This window comes from Ictalurus punctatus, chromosome 24, assembly GCF_001660625.3.
Source record: "Ictalurus punctatus breed USDA103 chromosome 24, Coco_2.0, whole genome shotgun sequence".
NCBI classification, from domain to species: domain Eukaryota; kingdom Metazoa; phylum Chordata; class Actinopteri; order Siluriformes; family Ictaluridae; genus Ictalurus; species Ictalurus punctatus.
The window spans coordinates 14,953,919-14,973,495 of record NC_030439.2 but is presented as its reverse complement, the minus strand read 5'-3'; the positions used below and the strand labels follow the sequence as shown (position 1 = coordinate 14,973,495).

Genomic DNA, 19,577 nt, shown 5'->3' with positions numbered 1-19,577 from the left:
GTTTTGCATGCAACCCCCTGTGGGTTTTCTCTGGGTTCTTTGATTTTCTGCCACCTCACAAAAACAAGCCAGCAGGCGGAAAGGCTACGATTAAATGCCCCTAGGTGATAATACAAATGTGCATGGTGGCATAATGATGTATTCCTGCTTCACTGAATGCTTTGGATTTATCAAGACCCTTTTATCAGGTTACTGAAGATTAAATAATGAAAAAAGCAAAACGTAAAGAAAGGTACAAATATTCTAGGTCAGCGGTTTTCAAAGTGGGGGCCACCAGGGGGCGATCAGGGGGTCTCAACAATTTGGTGTGAAAAATAAATTCTCACTCTCAGAAACCACACACACACAATCAATTCCTAATGTAATGTAATGATGTAATTATTAATAAATAAAAAAAGGGGGGGGGATCTATTCAGAAGTCTGCATTTTTAATGTGCTTTAAAGACATCTTGCAAAAGGGGGGCCTCGGTCAAATGTTAATGCTATTTGGGGGGCCTTGCCCTGGAAAAGTTTGGGAACCCCTGTTCTAGGCTAATTAAAACATTTTTTAGACATTGTTTAGATTTGAATAAAATCATACTATTTACCAAATATTTTGCTTGCAAGCTAAAATTGTGTCATTAATTCTTAGCTTAGTCACCAAATGATACTCTGCACTTCAATAAACTGGCCCCAAGCACAGGAATCATTCAGTATCAAGAAATAGTCCTTAATAAATGAATAAATAAATGAAAATATTTGTATAATTTATGAGTTGCTGACATGAAACCGTGATCAGAACACCTACATGGATGCTATAAGGTCAACATCAGTGTGGAATATAAAATGTATATAAAAGCTCACAAAGTTGGGAGGTGTTTATTTCACACGTGATCGATACTGACTGGCAGTGAACTGAGGCAACAGTGCAGTAATTGTTACAATACAATGCAATTCTGTCAAAGTATAGTATTTAATCAAAACATAAGGTTTGTTACTGGGAGTGAAGTTGGAGATAAAGTTAAAATACTAGGTGCATCACTTGGATGAGTGTTATGGGAATAGGGATGGGGATGGGGGATGTCCCGCTGGTCTAATATAAGCTGGTGTCCTGCGCAGCCCAGTTCGGTGTCTGTAAAGAAAATGTAATTATTGGTTTCTTCTGGAGCTTAGAATAATTTTTGTTTAACAACATTATGTCTACCCCATAACATGCATTATTCTTTAAATAGTATAAAAACAAATTAAGGGAAGACATGTTTAATGCAACATTCAATTATATTCTGCACCTCGTTTCTGTTGCTGTGACTGAGCTTCTTCTCGATGTTCATGGCGAGCATCTGGCTGCGGAACGAGAGGCTCTTAGTCTTCTCGATGACCTGCTGGTACGGGGACACGGCGTTGTTGCCCATCACCACATGACCCTGCAGATGCCAACGACAGTTTAAACTGGTTACTAGATGCATTAGATAATAATGTAGATAGGAGTTTTCAATTAAGGAAGTTAAAATGGTGTAAAGCTGGTTTTAAAACTGTTTCATAAACAAGTTTATGTTTAGAGAGGCAGCTCAATTTTTATTATGCAGAAAAAATTCAAGGATGGGAAAAAAAATCATTCAGGAAATAAATATAAAAATGCAGTGCATATCGAATAAAAACTGAAAAGCTCAGAACACTGAATGATACCCAAGGATATAAAAACAGAAACTGTACCTAGTCATAGTCTAGCCTTTCAATCTTATATATAAATATAATTACTTTAAGCTTATGAAATCAAAATGAGAAGTTCTATAGAAACTGCAGGTTTAGGAAATTACTTACATTATAACACATCGTTCCTGACAGTGCCTTTTTAAATGTTGGGGGTTAATATTCAAACATATTTCCATGCTTTCATCCATTTCCCATACCACTTATCCTACACAGGTTTGGGTGTGTGTGTGTGTGTGGGGGGGGGGGGGGGGGCGCTGGGGGCTGTGACCAATCCCAGGGAACTTGGGACCCTGCACAGTGCAGGAGACGGGGATCCAACTGATCGCAGAGCACAAGCACACACATTCACACAGTACAGACAATTTGGAAATGCCAATCAGCCTACAACACAACTTTGGATTGGCGGAGGAAACCAGAGTAACTGGAGAAAACCTCCAAACCACGGGGGTTCAGAATTCGAACCCACAACCTTGGAGGTGTGACGCAAACATGCTACTCACTAAGCCACCATGCAGCTCAGAAATGTGTTATGGGAAAGAAAAAGAAAAAAAAAAAAAAAAAAAAAAAAAAAAAAAACCCACTCTGATTCACTTGCATGAAGGCTGAAAACTAGTAATGGGTATTTTCTCTACCCATCACTAATAATTTCTAATCACACATGATGCTTCCCAGAAGAGGCATAAGGGAATAAAAGCTGTTGATAAAATCTAACGGCTCATCAGCCACTTTATTGGTTTCACTAGACTGCATGGCACTGGCAGACTAAACTAATGGAAAGTGAAGCATCAGGCCTCTGGGCTTCTTACCAGTTTGGAGTCGATTTTAGCGTCCAGCCTGGCGTTGCGAATTAGATTTACTATCCATCGCTCGGCTTCCTCGGGGGTCATGTTCAGCTTATCTGCCAACATGCTGCAGATGGGGTGGAAGAGCAGAGCAGAGCAGAGCATGAGGAACAGAGAGAAAGAGAGGAAAGGAAAGCAGAGGAAATGTAAAAACAGCAATAAATCACAAACCATTTCAAGTCAAATCAATATTGTTCATGCCTACTCTGATTAATAGATCCATTAAAGCTGAAGAATTATGTCTATTACGCCATCTACATTACATTAATATAACCAAGTGTACGAATAAAGGCTACAGTGATCACAGTGACATGAGAGAACAAAAACAGAAAAGTATCAAAACCTGAGTAGAAGTGGCGTCCATGCCTTCACACATGGACTGAGAAGTACTGTATCCTTCTTTTTTGTTTTGCCTCAATCTTTATCGCTCCAAAATACACCCTGCCGTGATTTGTATCCGCTCTCCTAAGGGTTTGGCTGAAATCCCGCCGATCTTGGCAGCAGAGTGCACATTCACACCAAGCTAACCTCGATTTACAGCGCTAAGAGGATTAGTGTGCTACACTTTAAAGTTGGTACCTGATGCTGATGCACTGATGGATCCGACAAAACGTCTCGAAGATGAACAGGCGAGCATTCTCGATAAAATCCTCCAGACAAGCCACCAGGAAAAAGTCATTCACTAGTACCTAAGGACAAATCCAAAAAAAATGACACATTATCTATAAGCACGGGGCTACAAAGGAAGCAGACAAAATCAGCAATATGACATGAGTCTGTGTCTGCACATAACCAGAACATAAAATGCAAAAGTTTAAGAATTAATGCCATTTCAAATGTCCAGGTTTGGTGACATACAAAATATTAAAATATTCTTTGAAATACTATTTAGCGAAAATTGTGCACCAGTCCATACAGAATTTCACAGTTGTTTTTTTGCGATTGCTGCGGCCAAAAATGCTTGACTTTGCTGCGGCTTTTTAAGACATTTTGCATGGCCTTTCGCAGTGATGTTTGTTGGTAAATGAGACCTTTTAGCTGTACTCATGTTTGATGCAAGTGAATCGAAGAGGGCTAAGGCAGAGCGTGCGTTGTGAGGACGTCACGTGACGCATCTTGGCCCAAATCTGCGGTAATTTCCTCCGAATATTGCAGAGTTTACTCAAATTTGCATTCATTTCTGTGATCACAAAAATCACAGCATCCTGGATGGACTGATATTACATAATACCTCAATATCAAATCACACAATTGCCATGGTTTTTTATTTATTTATTTATTTTTAAATAAAAAGTATTATGTGGCGACATTCATACAGTTGTTAGCGAGCATGTTTTAACCTTGAGCACATTTGCTGTTTTGTAGCCGCTTTTGGTCATAAACTCAAGCACCCACCTCAAGCGAGTGACCTCTTGATACTCTTTGTGTGTTTGTGTGAGACGCGGTCTTTTTTTTTTTATATATATATATATATATATATATATATATATATATATACACACATTAGAAAACAAATGACACCACATTAACAATGTAACCATAAATAAAAAAACCATGTAAATTTAATACAATAATTTTATGAATTAGAATTCTTATGAAGGACCTGTAAACAAACTGAAGTAAACTGAAGTAAAAGTAGATCATTTAAACATTATTTTTAATTAATGCTATAAACTACCTCAAGCAGGGGTCTTTAAATATCCTCATGTCAATAATTAACACTTGGCTTACCTCCCAATTCACAGTAGTGAAAACTCGCGCATTATTTATGTAAATTCTGCAGCAGAAATCCGCTAAAATATAATGCAGGGTTGAAAACAGATCGGCAGAGTGCGTAACTGTTACATGCCACATTTGTGTCTCAGTGCAGATCCTGTGGGCTACATGATTTGTCTACACGCAGAGCAATGAAAGGGAATGGTAACGAGTGCTGGTATTCGTGTTGCATAATCAGAAGAATGAAGCCTAATTGCGCTCTTTTGAATCATGGCCACATTTCAGGAGTCCAATCATGCCACAATTCTGGAGAAGAAACAGTGGCAAATATTAAATTGTCCTCAGTAACTCATTAGTGATCATTTCATGATGAACACTGAGTAATAAAATAAGTATATCCATAATTTTATGCCATAGTCTCAGATATACTCTGTATTAAAGGAAAGATCCACTCTGAAAATAATTAAATATGCTTAAACTAAAAGAACTGTGATGTGATTTTCATTATTTGAGTGAGAAGTTAGCAGTTAGTGTGCCACTCTCTGATGTCACAGAAAGAAACCGTTAGTGCCAGTACAATGGCATTTAAAGAGGCTCTATCTACAACCCCAATTCCAAAAAAAGTTGGGACACTATGGGGGGGGGGGGGGTCATTTGAAAATTCATTGCACCCTGTACTATACTGAAAACACATTATTTGATGTTTTACTTTGTGAATTTAATTTATTTTTGAAAATACACACCCATTTCATATCTGATAACTGCAACACACTTCAAAAAAGTTGGGACATCAACTGTTTACCATTGTTTAACATCAGCTTTTGGCATTTGGACCTGATGCTGATAACAGCTTGGAAGGTCCTTTTCCTCTTTGGCCCAGAAAACACAACAGCTGTTTTGTCCAAAAACGATTTGAAATGTCGACTCATCGGACCACAAAACATGATTCCACTGTTTACTGTCCATCTCAGATGAGACCAAGCACAGAAAAGTGGGCAGAGCTTCTGGACAGTGTTGATGTATGGCTTCTGCTTTGCATAGTAAAGCCCTTATAGAGATGAGTGGTGTTAACAGACAAAGGTTTACCAAAGTATTCCCAAGCCCATGTCAAGATCTCCATTACAGACTCATGACTGTTTTTAAGACCGTGACGTCCGAGGGATCGGAGATCATGAACATTCAGAAGTCTTTTTTTGGGAGGCTCCTTATATACACTGATTAAACAATTGTCTCACCTGTTTCACATCACCTTCTTATGTCAACTTGTCACATAGCTATTAGTGCTAAACTGCCCCGTCCCAACATTTTTGGAACGAGTAGCATGGATCAATTTCACAATAAACATTTACCATCCAAAGACTATGCAGTTGATTAGATAAAACGTCAAATACCTTTTCTTTATTCCTTTGTTGTTTAAATGCAAGTCAAACTACATTTATAAATCATTCCTCTTTGTTTTTATTAGAATTTCCCATACTGTCCCAACTTTTTTTGGAATTGGGGTTGTATGCTATTGCAAGCGACTTGCAGAAGCACATCTTATAACATGCCTTGTGTGTGTCCTTAGTCACCACGTGGGTTGACCTAGCAGCTACCAGCAATACACATTCAATGAGAATTCAAGACTGTGTCACAAACAACATTCTATGCACTAATTAGGATGCCTAAATAACAATGAGACCATTGGTATAGTAACATAATATTCGGTACTGACGTGTCCCAATATTCATGACTCTGTGGATAAAATTGTCTGCTGTTTACAGAAGTGTAATGAGAATAAAAGCTTTACAAAAAAAAGGTACCAACAGCCACTACATGCCAATCAGTAGAATATTAACTACAACTGGTCTGTACATTAGATCAGAGGAAAACATAGCAAAATATTTGCAAGTTAATTGGTACTAAAGCAAACCTATTAAGAAATACCTACTGACTTTCTCTTGTCCAAAAATACATATAGCTCAAACATACCGCATTAAACCTGAGCTGGCTATGATGAGTTCTCTAGCTAAAACATCTGAACTACTGGGTAACAATACAAACTACACAAGAAGGATAAATTCACTAACTATCATCTAACATTCACTAGCTTCACACTCAATTAGAGAACAAATATCAATCTCACTCACTCACTCTTTCCAGATTAGCTGTGGTTCCTGCCAATCACAGTAAAGCCCGACTTCTTTTGAGCCTAAAGTCATGATAACGTCTAAGCTAAGGCAGCTTGGCTAGATAGTGATCAGTGAGATGACAAGTATGATGGCTCCCCTGGAGCCACTATAAGCAGGTAGTTGAATAGCATTGTGGGTAACATAGGAATCCATGTTTTCAAGTGAGATCATGTTAATAAAAGAAGCTTAATCAAATAAATATTGGACACAACTGAACATCACATGAATTAATGATAACTATTGATATGCAAGGCTTTCAAGGTGGAATTATCTTTTTCTGAAAAACTGAAAGTTGAGAGTTGTGTCATTCAGAGGAAGAGCTTGGAGGCCTTTGTTCTGACAACAGTGGCATTTTGAGAAAAGGAGTAAATTAAACAGGACAGGGTTTTCTAGTGGATAAATGGACCTTGAGCTCAATGCAACAGGATGTATTACAAGCCATAAGCCACCATCTGGCTCCAACTACCAGAGATGACAAGTCTAGCCCAGCCATACACACACACACACACACACACACACACACACACGGCAGTGAGCCTTACCGACTCACACTCCCGGAGTTTCTTCTGAGCGCTGTCAAAGTCAAAGTTAACATACAGGCATTCCACAAACTCCGTGATGGGATCCTTGTATGTGTAAGACTCCTGAGGCAAGAAAGAAAAACAGAACTTAGCATTATCCCTCCACTAATGTGACAGCTAGCATCAACTATTCAGGAATGGAAGCAGGCAGCTCACCAGGAGCTACTTCCACATGCGGCAATTTAAAAATGGAGCAGTGCAATAAATCACATGGGGGAAAAAAAGTCTCTTTTTTTATTTATATATATATATATATATATATATATATATATATATATATATATATATATATATATATATATATATATATATATATATATATATATACACATACATACACACATACACACACATATATACACACACCTGGATATTTGTGTCATAAAAATGGATCATTAATTTATAATATACAGCTACAATCCTATTGTTGTAGCATGTCAATACATCATAAGGCTTAATGGGCTGTCTGTAGGGATCATTAAACTACAATGGCCAATTTAATCAACCTGCAGTATTATACTACTATAGATTTTCTTTCTACTGAGAGCACAATGAAAAACACACTACATAGAACTTGAACGATCTCTGGATGAACCTCATGCCTTGGATAACCATATAAAATAAACTCTGTTTAGCTGCCCAGAAAAACAAACAAAAATTCCTAAATTATTTTCACAAGTTTTGTAGCACTATGCCTACAAATGCATGCTTTACCTCAGGCTCTAGTGTATAGAATGGTATCTCACCTGTTGAATAACTTTGACCAGGTCTTTGAGGACTTGCCTGCGCTTCCTCACATCCTTATTAGTGATGACCGCTGTGGTTAGGTAGCGCAGGATGTGTGGGCACATGGTCTGTATAACATTCAGATACCTGCAAAAACAAGCACCCTGAACTACACTGTATTACAGATACATGCTGGAAAACGTCAGTGTGCTTTACTCATCAACCTGCAGAAGTCTTTCTGAGCTTATGCCTAATGCACAGGCACCCATTTACTGAGATTCAAAAATAAAGGATATTAGAAATCAGGTCTGTGGAATATTATAAATCAAGTGCTAATGTCTGGTTTATCTGCAACCAACTGAACCTACTTGACAGCAGGGCAACAGAGAATTAAAAAAAAAAAAAACTAATAGCCTGGATATGTAATCTGCATGTTCCGGGTGTCTAGGATCGTGATTTGTCCATTCAGGCAGAAACACCCCAAATTACATATTCACTGAAAGCAAATATGTAAAGCGCTCATGATGTGTTATCAAGCTTGTTTGAAAAATTGAATCCTTCATGAACGCTGTTAGTAAATCAGATTGCACTTTTTAAGTGTGTTTGCAAAATTGGAAACTGTTGCAGTGCACTATCAAGTGTTAAACCACTAAAAAGTGTACACATATAGAGAACACTATGAATTTCAATAAAATGCAGTGCACTATTAATACTCATAACATACTTGAACTAGTAGTGAAATAATGGAATGTGTTAGGCTGGTATGAGTGTATGAGCTGGAGCTGTGAGACAGGGATTATTAAATACTATAACTGCTGTAAATGATACACACTTGTTCCAGTGCCACAGCAATGCTGAGAATTGTACACCACGCAAACATCTAATATTTTTCCATGAATAGATGGAGCACACAGTGGCTGACAATCTCTGCATTGAACCAATGTACACTCCGTAACTGAAGCCCTGAGGGTATAAAGTATGTGTGCTTGGCCCGCCTCCGCACGCAAACATTTATCTACCCACAAATGAGCATTTTTCAAATATGCACAAAGCCAGAAGATGAGCACAAATAGAGGTTGGATGTACGCTTTAAATTATATCAACGTGCTGAAATTGGGTCTGAGCTGGTCATCTCATCTTGCTAAAATGCACGGCTGCCTCCCAAATTCCTGCGTTTCAAATGGCTTTTTATTCACCGCTTAAAAACCGCGCATTTACTCTAGTACGGTTTCCAAGCAAGTTGCTGAAGGCGCACTCACTGTGGCTGGTACAGGAACAGATCGATGATGTTGTCCCGGCCTTTGGGGTGATTGAAGAAAACAAACAGAGACCAGTGAATGAGCCATGTCCGCTGCTGCAGGGACTGGAGAGGAGAACTCACCGACTGCAACGTACACAATAAGTATATGCACATTACACGCACACAGTACACTGTGAAAACTCTCTGTAATACAGATGCGTTTGTAAAGTGATCGCACTGTAACACAGACGCGTAAAGCACAGAGCTCAGCTAATAACCTGCTGAAACACACAGATTTATAGGATTAATGAGCACTACATGACTTAGTTCCCTAGTCATTATTATAGCTGACAGAGCAGGTTAGCAAATAACTCAAATAAGGCTGCACTATAAAAATAAATAAATTAATTTTAATAAATAAATCGTGATTATTTTGGTGAATAATTAAATTACAAGCGTTTCTGCAACTACCATTATTAACAACCAAAGTATTTATTATTCAACCATAAGCAATATTACTTGTATTGATTTAATGCATATGAATTAACATGTGTTAAAATTAGGGCTGTCAATCGATTAAAAATTTTAATCCAATTAATTACTTGATGTGCCGTTTTAACCACACATAAATTCAGGCTGAGAAATTACCCCCAAAAGATAATTAAAGTCATTATTGTGTTAGATGAGAAAAGTACTGAATACACATTACAAAAAAGAATCTTTAGAAAGAAATATATTATTTTAGTTGATTCAACATAGAATTTATTACATATAAACCTTTAGGTTGTATCAGAGGACGCAATTCGGAGTGCTTCCATCAACCCCTGGTCTTCCACTATATTAACAGGCCTACAATCCTCAGAAATCTACGGAGGCCCTAAGCGGCCATGCATTATTTATTTATTTTCTTTCTTGTTTTCTCATGAGGTCATTTTATCATGAGAAAATCTTGCACCTTGTGAATGGGACTGGTGTTGCATGCATGTTGGCGTACTCGCCATCGCTGTCATAAATGGAATAACAACTCGCTGTAGAGATGGACTTCAACTTTGCAATAAGAGAGAGGGGTGTCCCTTTCTAAAGCGTCAGACACTAATGTGGAAGTTGTCAATCGTTGACAAACAGAGCTATTTCTTCTTGAATGAGTCCCTGATCAAAGTAAAAATTAATCTGTTCATCCATGATGCTGCGGGAAGTCGTGATCACAAGAAAACAACTTTTGTTATGTCGAGATCATGAGAAAACAAGAAAGGAAAAAAAAATGAATAATGCATAGCCGTTAAACGCATCCATAGCAATCCATTTAGCAATTGCATTTGGTAGTTTGTAGAGTTACTTATTGTGTGCTGCCTGCACTGTGGTTTGGAGAAGAATGTTGACTGTAGTAGCCGGGGATTGTGCTAACTGTAGAGCTCACTAAAACATGCCTTGAGTTTAGGTGGTATTTCAGGCTAGAACTGACTCAAATGGTATGAAAATTCCTTATGGTAGATAGCGCAAAAGACATCGGTCTTATCAGTGCGTCCATTTGAATGCGTTTCGAATTCCAAACTCCCTCCCAGAGTTTCCAGCCTGCCTTGCTCTCTCCTCATGACATCAATAAATGGTGGCGATATTTAAAGAGGAAGAGGTGCGAGAACGGTGTGGGATGTTGGAGGTGGTTACGTATGATCTGTTGTTAGGGGATTGTTTTTTCCGTGTTGCTTGCCCTTGTGGCTATCAAATTCTGTATTCTGACTGCTGTTCTGGTTTTTCACTTTGAATTTGGTTGTCCCTGTATTTGTTTATGTATATTCTTCAGCATTGTATTTATGTTCACTTGGTTCACTGGCAGTAGGGGTGTGGCTGCCATTTCTTTTGGGAGAGGGTCCTTTTGTCTCTGGTTTTGGCTTAGGTAGTTAGGGAATTACTTGTATTTTCTTTATTTTCCTTTTAGGTAAGCTAGATACCTAACAAAAGAATCCTTTTGTTTGTTATTTTGGCCTTGGCCCACCCTGAAGGTACGTCTGTTGGTGTTGGTGCATTGTATAGTTGTTTGTATATAATTGTGTTACAATATACCACAACTTAACACAAACCTGGTTGTGTTGTTATTCCTGGCCTCCCTTATTTAAAGGTCAAATTTGCATTGAATCCCGAGCTGATTACTCTGTGCGGCCTAACCTACACTTGGCCGTAACAATGATCAAAAAACATGATTCATTGTGCAGCCCTATCACTACAAATATTTTTAATAGTAAAATATCACACACCATGAAGTACTCTGGCCTGAAAAAGCTCACTTTCAGCAGACTCACATTGTTGTCGATGGTCTCTCTGAGACGGGTCAGGTCCTCCATGGCTGCCTCCCAGTTCTGCATGAGGATCTCAGATGCCAGTTTTCCCCACAAAGAGCTCAGAGCATTCCTGTCTGTGGAAGGAACCTGACACAAAAAAGTGGGTTCAGTTTAAACAAAAAAAAACAAAGCAAAAATAAACTGTCATTTTGGTCACGCTTCAATTCTTTATTATCACAGACCATTAGTAACTTAATGACTCATCATTAGGACACAAGTTAATGCTGCCGGAGAATCCGATCTACCACACAGATGTCTCTATATATCCACACTAGTTAACCAGAATTCATTTCCTTCACTTTTAATCCCATTACTTCATTCCGTAAAGTTATATGGTTATTAATGCTGCCAAAATATTACACGAAATGCAATCATGTACAATATTTAGAGGCATAAGTACACAATGTTTAAGATCCCATGTTTTACTTGTAGTCGTGCTGTTACAACTAAAAGTCTATCGAAAAACATGCATTTTGCGTTTGGCAAAAAGACTTGATTTAGGAATAAATTCATAAAACTTACTGGAACCGCTGCTTTCTGTACTCAATAGTACGGCCAGGCTAGATAATGATATCATAAATTATGTCATGATACTATTTTCAGAGATATTATGGATATCTTAATATCTTTACTTTTTGTTTCATAATTACAAAGCGACTTGAAGTAGCTGACTTTAAAAATACTTTTTCTTCTTTAAAGTTGCACAAGTTTAATTTTTTACAGATTTTGTATTAATTTAATTATTAACAATTTATTAAATTTTTTCATAATTATAATTTTTTTATACATCGTTACTTTTTAATTAAAACATTTATATTTTGCAGACATTTAAAAAAAAAAAACATTTAACCTTTTTTTTTTTTTTTAATTGAACACTACTGTTTTGCTGAATATTGCGACACACAGTGTATTGAAGAAATGTCTTTGAGAATCATGATACAATATCATGCACCTCATATCGCCCAACCTTAGATTACATTGTAATATGTAGGATCTGCAGTCGCATTGTTATACCCTATACAGTGAGCATATATAGTGAATAGTGAATTGGTTTGGAAGATTGCTTTATCCTGTGTGAAGAGAAGTTGAAAATGGTGGATTTTTTACAAGAGTCTAGCCGAGGAGTGGGCAATCTTATCCGGAAAGGGCCGGTGTGGGTGCAGGTTTTCATTCAAACCAAGTAGGAGGCACACCTGATTCCACCTGTTTAAATCAGTTGATCTTGGCTTTCAAGACTGGCTTCTGCTTGGTTGGAATGAAAACCTGCACCCACACCTGCCCTTTCCGGATAAGACTGCCCACCCCTAGTCTAGCCAAACAACCTTACTTGTTTCAAAACAATGACCAGTTTCATGTGCCCTTAATGAGCAAACACGTCATGCACAAGCTATCACAGCTCTTTGCCATTTCATATCTAGAGTTTTTTAATTGACTTACAAAAAATAATAAAACAACACAAAGACAAACTGATCTGACTAAAATGAAAGAGAAACTCACCAATACACGGAAAAAGTAGAGATATTCGGCAGCACCAGAGTAGTTACCGCATTCGTACTGGAACTTGGCATAACGGTAAAGTGTGTCCAAGTACTCCTGACGAAACTGAAAACAAACGGAACGTAAGGAATACACGCTAAACGAATATGCAGTGGACCAACAAAAACGTAGTGAAGGGTCAGAGAAAACTTACATTGTGTTTCTCAGCCAAGTAATCAAACAGCATCCTCCCGTCTCTGCAAGAAATAACATCAACCACTTCACATCATTCTTATAACATGACATTATCTACACAAGTTTTATTTATTTATTTATTTAAAAAAGACTTCATATGTGCATAAGGAATAATAGTGCCTTCATGCATGATTGGAACTAAATAAATAAATAAATATAGTTTCTGACCCACAGGAACTTGCACATGATAGTTACTGACTTTTAATCTTTTAAAATCTTTTAATCTTTGACAAAAGGCATTGCAGAATGTATTGAAATCCTTCTCATGGCTGGATTGGGACACTGTCGCAAGTTTGCAATGGACAACCAATAAGTGGACATCCACACCATAAACTGAAAAGTTCCCTGTATATGGAGACTTTTAGGACACTATTCTGTAGTGTAGCAGCAATAAAGTATATAATCAAAGAAACTAAAATTGATCAAGCTAGCTAACATTCATGGTGCACCTAAAAACAAATGGTAAATGGTAGGAACTTATATAGCGCTTTTTAACCTTAGTGGTACTACAAAGCACTTTACACTGTTTCTCATTCACCCACTCACACACCAATGGTAGCAGAACTGCCTAACCCTTGATATCAGGAGCAACTTGAGGTTCAGTGTCTTGCTGAATTTCAAAAGTTTGACTTCTTGCTCAAGGACACTTTGGCATGTGGAGTCATGTGGGCCGGGAATCGGACTGCCAACCCTACAATTAGTGGACAACCCGCTCTACCACCCGAGTCACAGCCGCTTCATAATTACAAAGTGTGAATGCAACATAAGCAGTTGGTCAGACCTGGTAGACTGCATTTGCCTGGTGGTCTCTGGATCTTCAAACATCTTGACGATGGGCTCCGTTTCTGACTGTAGCTGTTTCAGTTGGGCCACAACCGTGGATCTCTTCTCTCTCAACGCTGCACAATCAAATGAACAAGGACACAGCACTTCATGCCCATGGCTACATTAATATGATTATTAATATAATAATATTAGAATGTAAAAGCTGGAGTGTTTCACTTTAGAGGAGAACACTCAGTCTGTGCAATCCCTTAACCACTCATGTTCTGGGTAAGAAGTTATTTTAATGGCAGAGATGATTTGATGAGATCTCAGTAAATAAGAAAGCTGGACACACTTACCGTGTGGAATTTCTCTGTCTGCATAAAGATTCTTATAGACGTCCATGGCGAAGTCCACCATGTTGGTGTCGCTGAGGAGGTCCAGCTTCCCCTGAAGGAGCTCTTTATCATTGTAAATCTGGGGGGAGGGGGTGATAAATAAATAAAATAAATTTAAATTATAAAAAAAACAAAAAAAAACAAAAAAAAAAAAACCAGATGATTTCACTTCGACTTCTGCATCAAGTCTAACGATACACTAAGCTGCTTGAATAAATCGGCTAACAAAACAAAACTGTTTGGGGATCCAGGTTGTTTAACAGATAAGATGCCCTAATCAGCTATAAAGGTCTGTATTATAAATAGCTGTAAAAGATATTTGACTTCCCATAACAATAAAGTTGAAATAACATAGATATGGAGAACAAAATGCTATTAATGGAACTGAGAGAGCTTGTCAGCAATGGATTTCGTTAGCTAACCATACCCATACCCGACTAGCCTCCAAGCCGGATACTAGCTAGCGGCTGCACGTGAGTCAGTTCATACATTAAATACTGGTCCATAAATAAACAAATATCTCACAACAAACACTTAGTATAAGAACACTTCTACCTCTTTAACGGATAGAAATTCCAATAACGGAAAAACTAGATGCCGGTCTAAAAAATGCGCGATTTTGGTTGTCAAGTCGTAATCCGCCATTTTGAGATGAAAGAAGCTGAAAAAACTTTATTGAAACCCCGCTGTAATGTTGTGACGTCGATTCTAGAATGAGACATTCTTTCGGAACGATTCTGTGAAACGAATCCCGGTGAGTCGATTCCTAGTGACGTGCGAGTCAGAATATTATTCAAAAGATTTGTTTATGCTCTACACCTGAGATACTCGGACTTTTTTTTATATATAATCAGAGACCCCTTAAACTGTAAAACGGACCCCTTAGTACATATGTATGTGTACAAGAACATTTCCAGAGAGTTTATCAAAGTGTTTTTTTTTTTTATTTTTTTTTTTTATTAAAATGATACATTCCATGTGACATTAGTCATCAGCACAATACGTTTAATAATGATGGCTTTCCAGCACTGTAACAAAATTAAAAAATCAAAAACACCTTGTATATGCTTTAGGAACCCCTGAGAGTTTGCAGACCTGACTTTGAGAACCAGTTATTTGAAAGTTCTTTGGATGACAAAGGGATTTCACATGTGTGCTAACACACATCTCATTTCCTATAGGAAAGGAACATGGTTAAAGGCATGAGATGGAGAAGAAATTAAACATAACATAGAATTATGTAAAGTTTGAGTTTGTTTGTTTTGTTATTGTTATTTTATATGATCATTTGTAGAGGCACATAGTTGCTTAGTGGTCTGCTCGTTTGCCTCGCACCTCCAGCTTTGGGGGCTCGGATCCCACCTCCTCCCTGTGTGCATGGAGGTTGCATGTTCTCCCAGTGCTTCAGGTGTTTCCCCAAGTTTCCTCCCCAGTCCAAAGACATGTTTTGTAGGGTGGTTGGCATATCCAAGTTTTCATGTGTGTGAGATGTGTTGGCGACTGTCCATGCTGTCCCTTGCCTTGTGACCCCATATTCCTTAGGATAGGCTCTAGGCTCCCCCACGACTCTCTGTAGGATAAGCAGTACAGAAAATGTATGGAAGCATGGATAATCACTTACATCTATTTAAAATCTCCCATAGTGTTGTCAATCATTTTGGCACATGTATTGTAGGAAAAAAAAATGCATTAAAAAAAGTTCTAATTAAATTGATAGAACGTTGATAAATAGTCTTATTGTTTGAGAGGAAACTATGAATTATATTGATTAATTTTTATATAATTATATTCCCCATGTTTATGAAGGGTGCCAATAAATGTGGACAGCACTATATGCATAGAAAGTTGCATTTGCAGAATATGTCATTTGTTTTTAGGTGCAAAATGAATGACAACATAGTGGAAGAAATCATCATTGCTCTATAAAAACTGCAAGAAAATGATTCCAATACTAATACTAATTAATACTAATACTATAGCTGATAAACATAAGTTAAAGCCTATATCTAGACAAATTTACTAATGTCAAACATAAAACAGAAAATAGTCTTATTCTATTTGCAGATAATTTTCTTTCGAGAAATAAAAGCTTGAAATAAAAATATCTGCCAGAAGAATCTCACCATTTAAATTTGTTTAACAACAATCTAATAAAGATAAATGTTGTGTTGAAGATATCTGCACTTGCTAAGACATACTGAAGGGATTTGGTTAGAATTGCTAGGACACTGCAATGACAGGTAGTGCTAGATAGGATGCAGTAAGCCTGAATAAATAGCACTGGTGTAACAGATCTATCTGTGATGTGATCTCAGATTTGGGGTGGTAATTAGGATGACAAGGCTTTTTTCTGAGCTGCCACACTGTGCGTAACATTGCTCAGTGGATTTTGACGGGGCAAAAAAGAAACCTTTTTTTATTTTTGAAAATATTAGTGTTAGGTTTTGATGAGATTCTCAAGTCTTTCCCCTAGTCTTTGATCTTACCATTGGATTTTGCAGTCTATACAATTCAAAGCAGAGATACACACGATATAGATTACATCTACAGTACCTGCTTTTCTAAATGCAACACTTTCATGAAAGCAGCTGAAATTGAGAGCACAGAAAAACTGTTGTTGTTGTAACTAATATCCGTACATTTTATCCAAAATAACAGACAGAAATGTTTGCATGAAATCCGTTCTCTTGAAGGCTGCTTGATCTTTACACCACATATCATTATAGTTAAAATCCTAACTTCCCAGAGTTCATTTTAACTGTAAATTGGATTGCGATGGATAACCCGTAGAAACGCTTCCTTCATCTTAGTGTGGAAGAAATGATATGCCATGATGTGATATTATATTTAAGCAATATCGCAAAAGCAAGAGTGCTGTTGTACTGAATGTCAACACAGCTGTGATGGCACAAGGCCAAATTTTTTGCTCTGTCACTGAAAATAGTTCCTAAAGAAGCCACAACTGGATAGAGCTTTGCTTGTTGCTATGCAATGCACTAACCTACTGACATCCTGTAGTAAGTGCAGTAATGGTTTCAAGGTAACATAATATAGTTAGAATTGGAATTTGTATGCAGTGAACACAGACAAATTGAGTGATACAATCAGTGAAGGGCATCTGTGATGTTATACTAAATATCAACACTCTTGGAACACTGCTTCTCCAATCTAATTAGTGAACTGGAACTGCTGTATAATGTACTGTATTATATCATAGGCTGGCACATTGGTGCAGTGGGTAACATTACCGCCTCACAGCTCCAGGGTCCCCTGTTCATTTCTGGGCTCAGATTACTGTCTGTTCTCCCTGTGCTCATATGGTTTTCCTTCAGGTTCTCTGGTTTTAATGTGTTACACTTAAAATTTTACAGCCAACTGTACATGTATAAAAAACACATAAGCGATAATAATAATAATAATAATAATGAAACATAATAATAATACACAGGTATTCTAATTAGAAAGATATGTCATTGTATTATATTACAGTTCACCTAATTTAAGTAGCTGACTACTTCAGGAAGATCAGAAGATGTTAGTTTTTAATATCTTATATAAATCATCTACCTCCTACTGTCTCTTCTTGCCATTTGAGTGAATTTAAGTGCATTAGATTTAATTAATTGAAGTAAATTGTACTTATTTGTATGAGGATGATGCTCTTCCAGTGGTTAAAGCTGACAGACTGAAAGTGATGTCATGGCAGAAATATCTCTGTCCTTCCTCTGCTGATTATTCAAGTCAATTTGACAAACATTATGCAGAACTTAATATATTTGATCGATGCAAATTTACCTTTTGTGATGTATGAGGAAAGGAAATGAGCAGTTTTCAATCTTTTTGAGAGCGAGAGAGTTCGAGAAATAGACAGAGGGGAGTACAGAGAGTACAGAGGGAAGAATAAGAATAAAGGAATATTATATAAGAGCCAAAATTGCATGAATCTGTGCCCCAATTTTCAATCTATTGAAATTTAATTTATACAATGTGTAAACTGTGATATTATGACACTTAATTAGATAAATTGTTTGTCTATATCCAGCTCCACTCACTATTGTATACATTTTGTTGTTATTTTCATTTTTGAGAGTCAATAACTCCCAAATTTGTCGTGTACTTTGATTTCTGAAACTTTGCAGAGTTTTTACATTCACAAACAGCTATGTAACACACTACATTAAAGGTAATATCTGAAAAAACATAATAGGAGTGTCTGCTCTTACCGAAGGGACTCATGGATCTCTATTGTAATCATACACATGCTGGTATTTTCCCTCTCTTGTATATGAACAGCTTTGACAGATGGTCTTGTTTGTTCTGAAAAGGAGCAGGAGCAGGTTGTAGGTACAAGGACGTGGTAATGAAAAGACTGTGTGGGCGCTGCCTGCCAGGGTGCCAGAATCACAGCACTTGTCTTTATGAGTGGAGGTTTGCTTTATTGATCCTGATCACTGACTGACAAAAGCCCTGAAGGAATGAAAGCAATAATTGCTTCATCCATCTGTGTTCTCATTTCTAAACTCCAAAGAAAACATCCGTCACATTTTGTCTGTGGCTTTTAAAAGTCTAGAAGTAGTCTATTACAGAATTTTCCGATACGCTGGCTGTGCAGTATTTCTACATTTCAGTAAGTGCTTCATGGTGAATTTGGGACTTATTGTGACTCCAACCTTTCACCAGAGCTCTGACACAAAAGCAGATATACTGAAGGAGCTTTCTTATCTTAGAGCAGGCTGAGGCGAAAACATACTTTGGTGTAAATGATTCAGATTTATTCTGTTTCACATTGCCCCGGTGACCCATGGTGCATTTAAAAAATTAAATCAATATGAGATGGAAACATTTCATAACCACCCCGAAGGACCGACGATGGAGCCACAGAGAGAAATGTCAGACTCTGCAATAGCAGCATGAATCAAAGGGCAGGTGAGTAAAGCTTTTTTCACTACACGATTAATCTTAGATTGCTCCCACTGCTAAATTATGCATCTTACAGAATTATGAACACTTTTGGTACTGTGAAATGATTCAACACTTTCACTCAAAATGAATGGGCATCTTCTTGTTTTTCCTTCAGAACACTCTTTGAAATAGTTGGAAATTTTTCTCTCAATTCTCCTTTGGCGGTTCTCCTTTCAATATAGCAGTCAATAAGATTATATGCTCACGAGACAATCTCCAGTGTCTGTGGTTCCTATAGTTAAATATAGTATTCAAGTGCATTCTCAAACCATGTTTTTCATTTCGGGCAATTAAAAAAAAAAATCAGGACATGAGTGGACAATATAAAACACACTGCATCCATAATCATTAAACCAGAGGCACAAAGTAAAAAAAAAAACCCAACAACATCATGAACAATACAAGAAAGACAGATGG

The 19,577-nt window shown here is 37.4% G+C and overlaps 1 protein-coding gene across 1 annotated transcript; it reads right to left on the bottom strand.

Annotated features, from left to right (window-relative positions):
* Positions 1-842: 842 nt before the first annotated feature.
* Positions 843-14,910, bottom strand: eif3eb (eukaryotic translation initiation factor 3, subunit E, b). Its single transcript, XM_017455128.2, has 13 exons — positions 14,754-14,910; positions 14,160-14,277; positions 13,817-13,934; positions 12,995-13,037; positions 12,802-12,906; positions 11,266-11,391; positions 8,988-9,112; positions 7,749-7,875; positions 6,964-7,065; positions 3,114-3,223; positions 2,499-2,601; positions 1,269-1,403; positions 843-1,111 (listed from the first exon to the last, which is right to left on the bottom strand). Exons 1-13 carry the CDS (start codon positions 14,841-14,843, stop codon positions 1,073-1,075), a joined length of 1,341 nt encoding a protein of 446 aa, XP_017310617.1. The 5' UTR covers positions 14,844-14,910; the 3' UTR covers positions 843-1,072.
* Between the last annotated feature and the right edge of the window lie 4,667 nt (positions 14,911-19,577).

Coding starts and splice junctions, on each gene's coding strand:
- eif3eb (XM_017455128.2), bottom strand. CDS start 14,843: ATGGCGGATTACGACTTGACAACCAAAATCGCGCATTTTTTAGACCGG. Junction 7,876..8,987: donor CTGTTCCTGTACCAGCCACA/GTGAGTGCGCCT, acceptor TTGTTTTTGCAG/GTATCTGAATGTTATACAGA. Junction 1,404..2,498: donor CTAAAATCGACTCCAAACTG/GTAAGAAGCCCA, acceptor TGGCATCTGCAG/GGTCATGTGGTGATGGGCAA.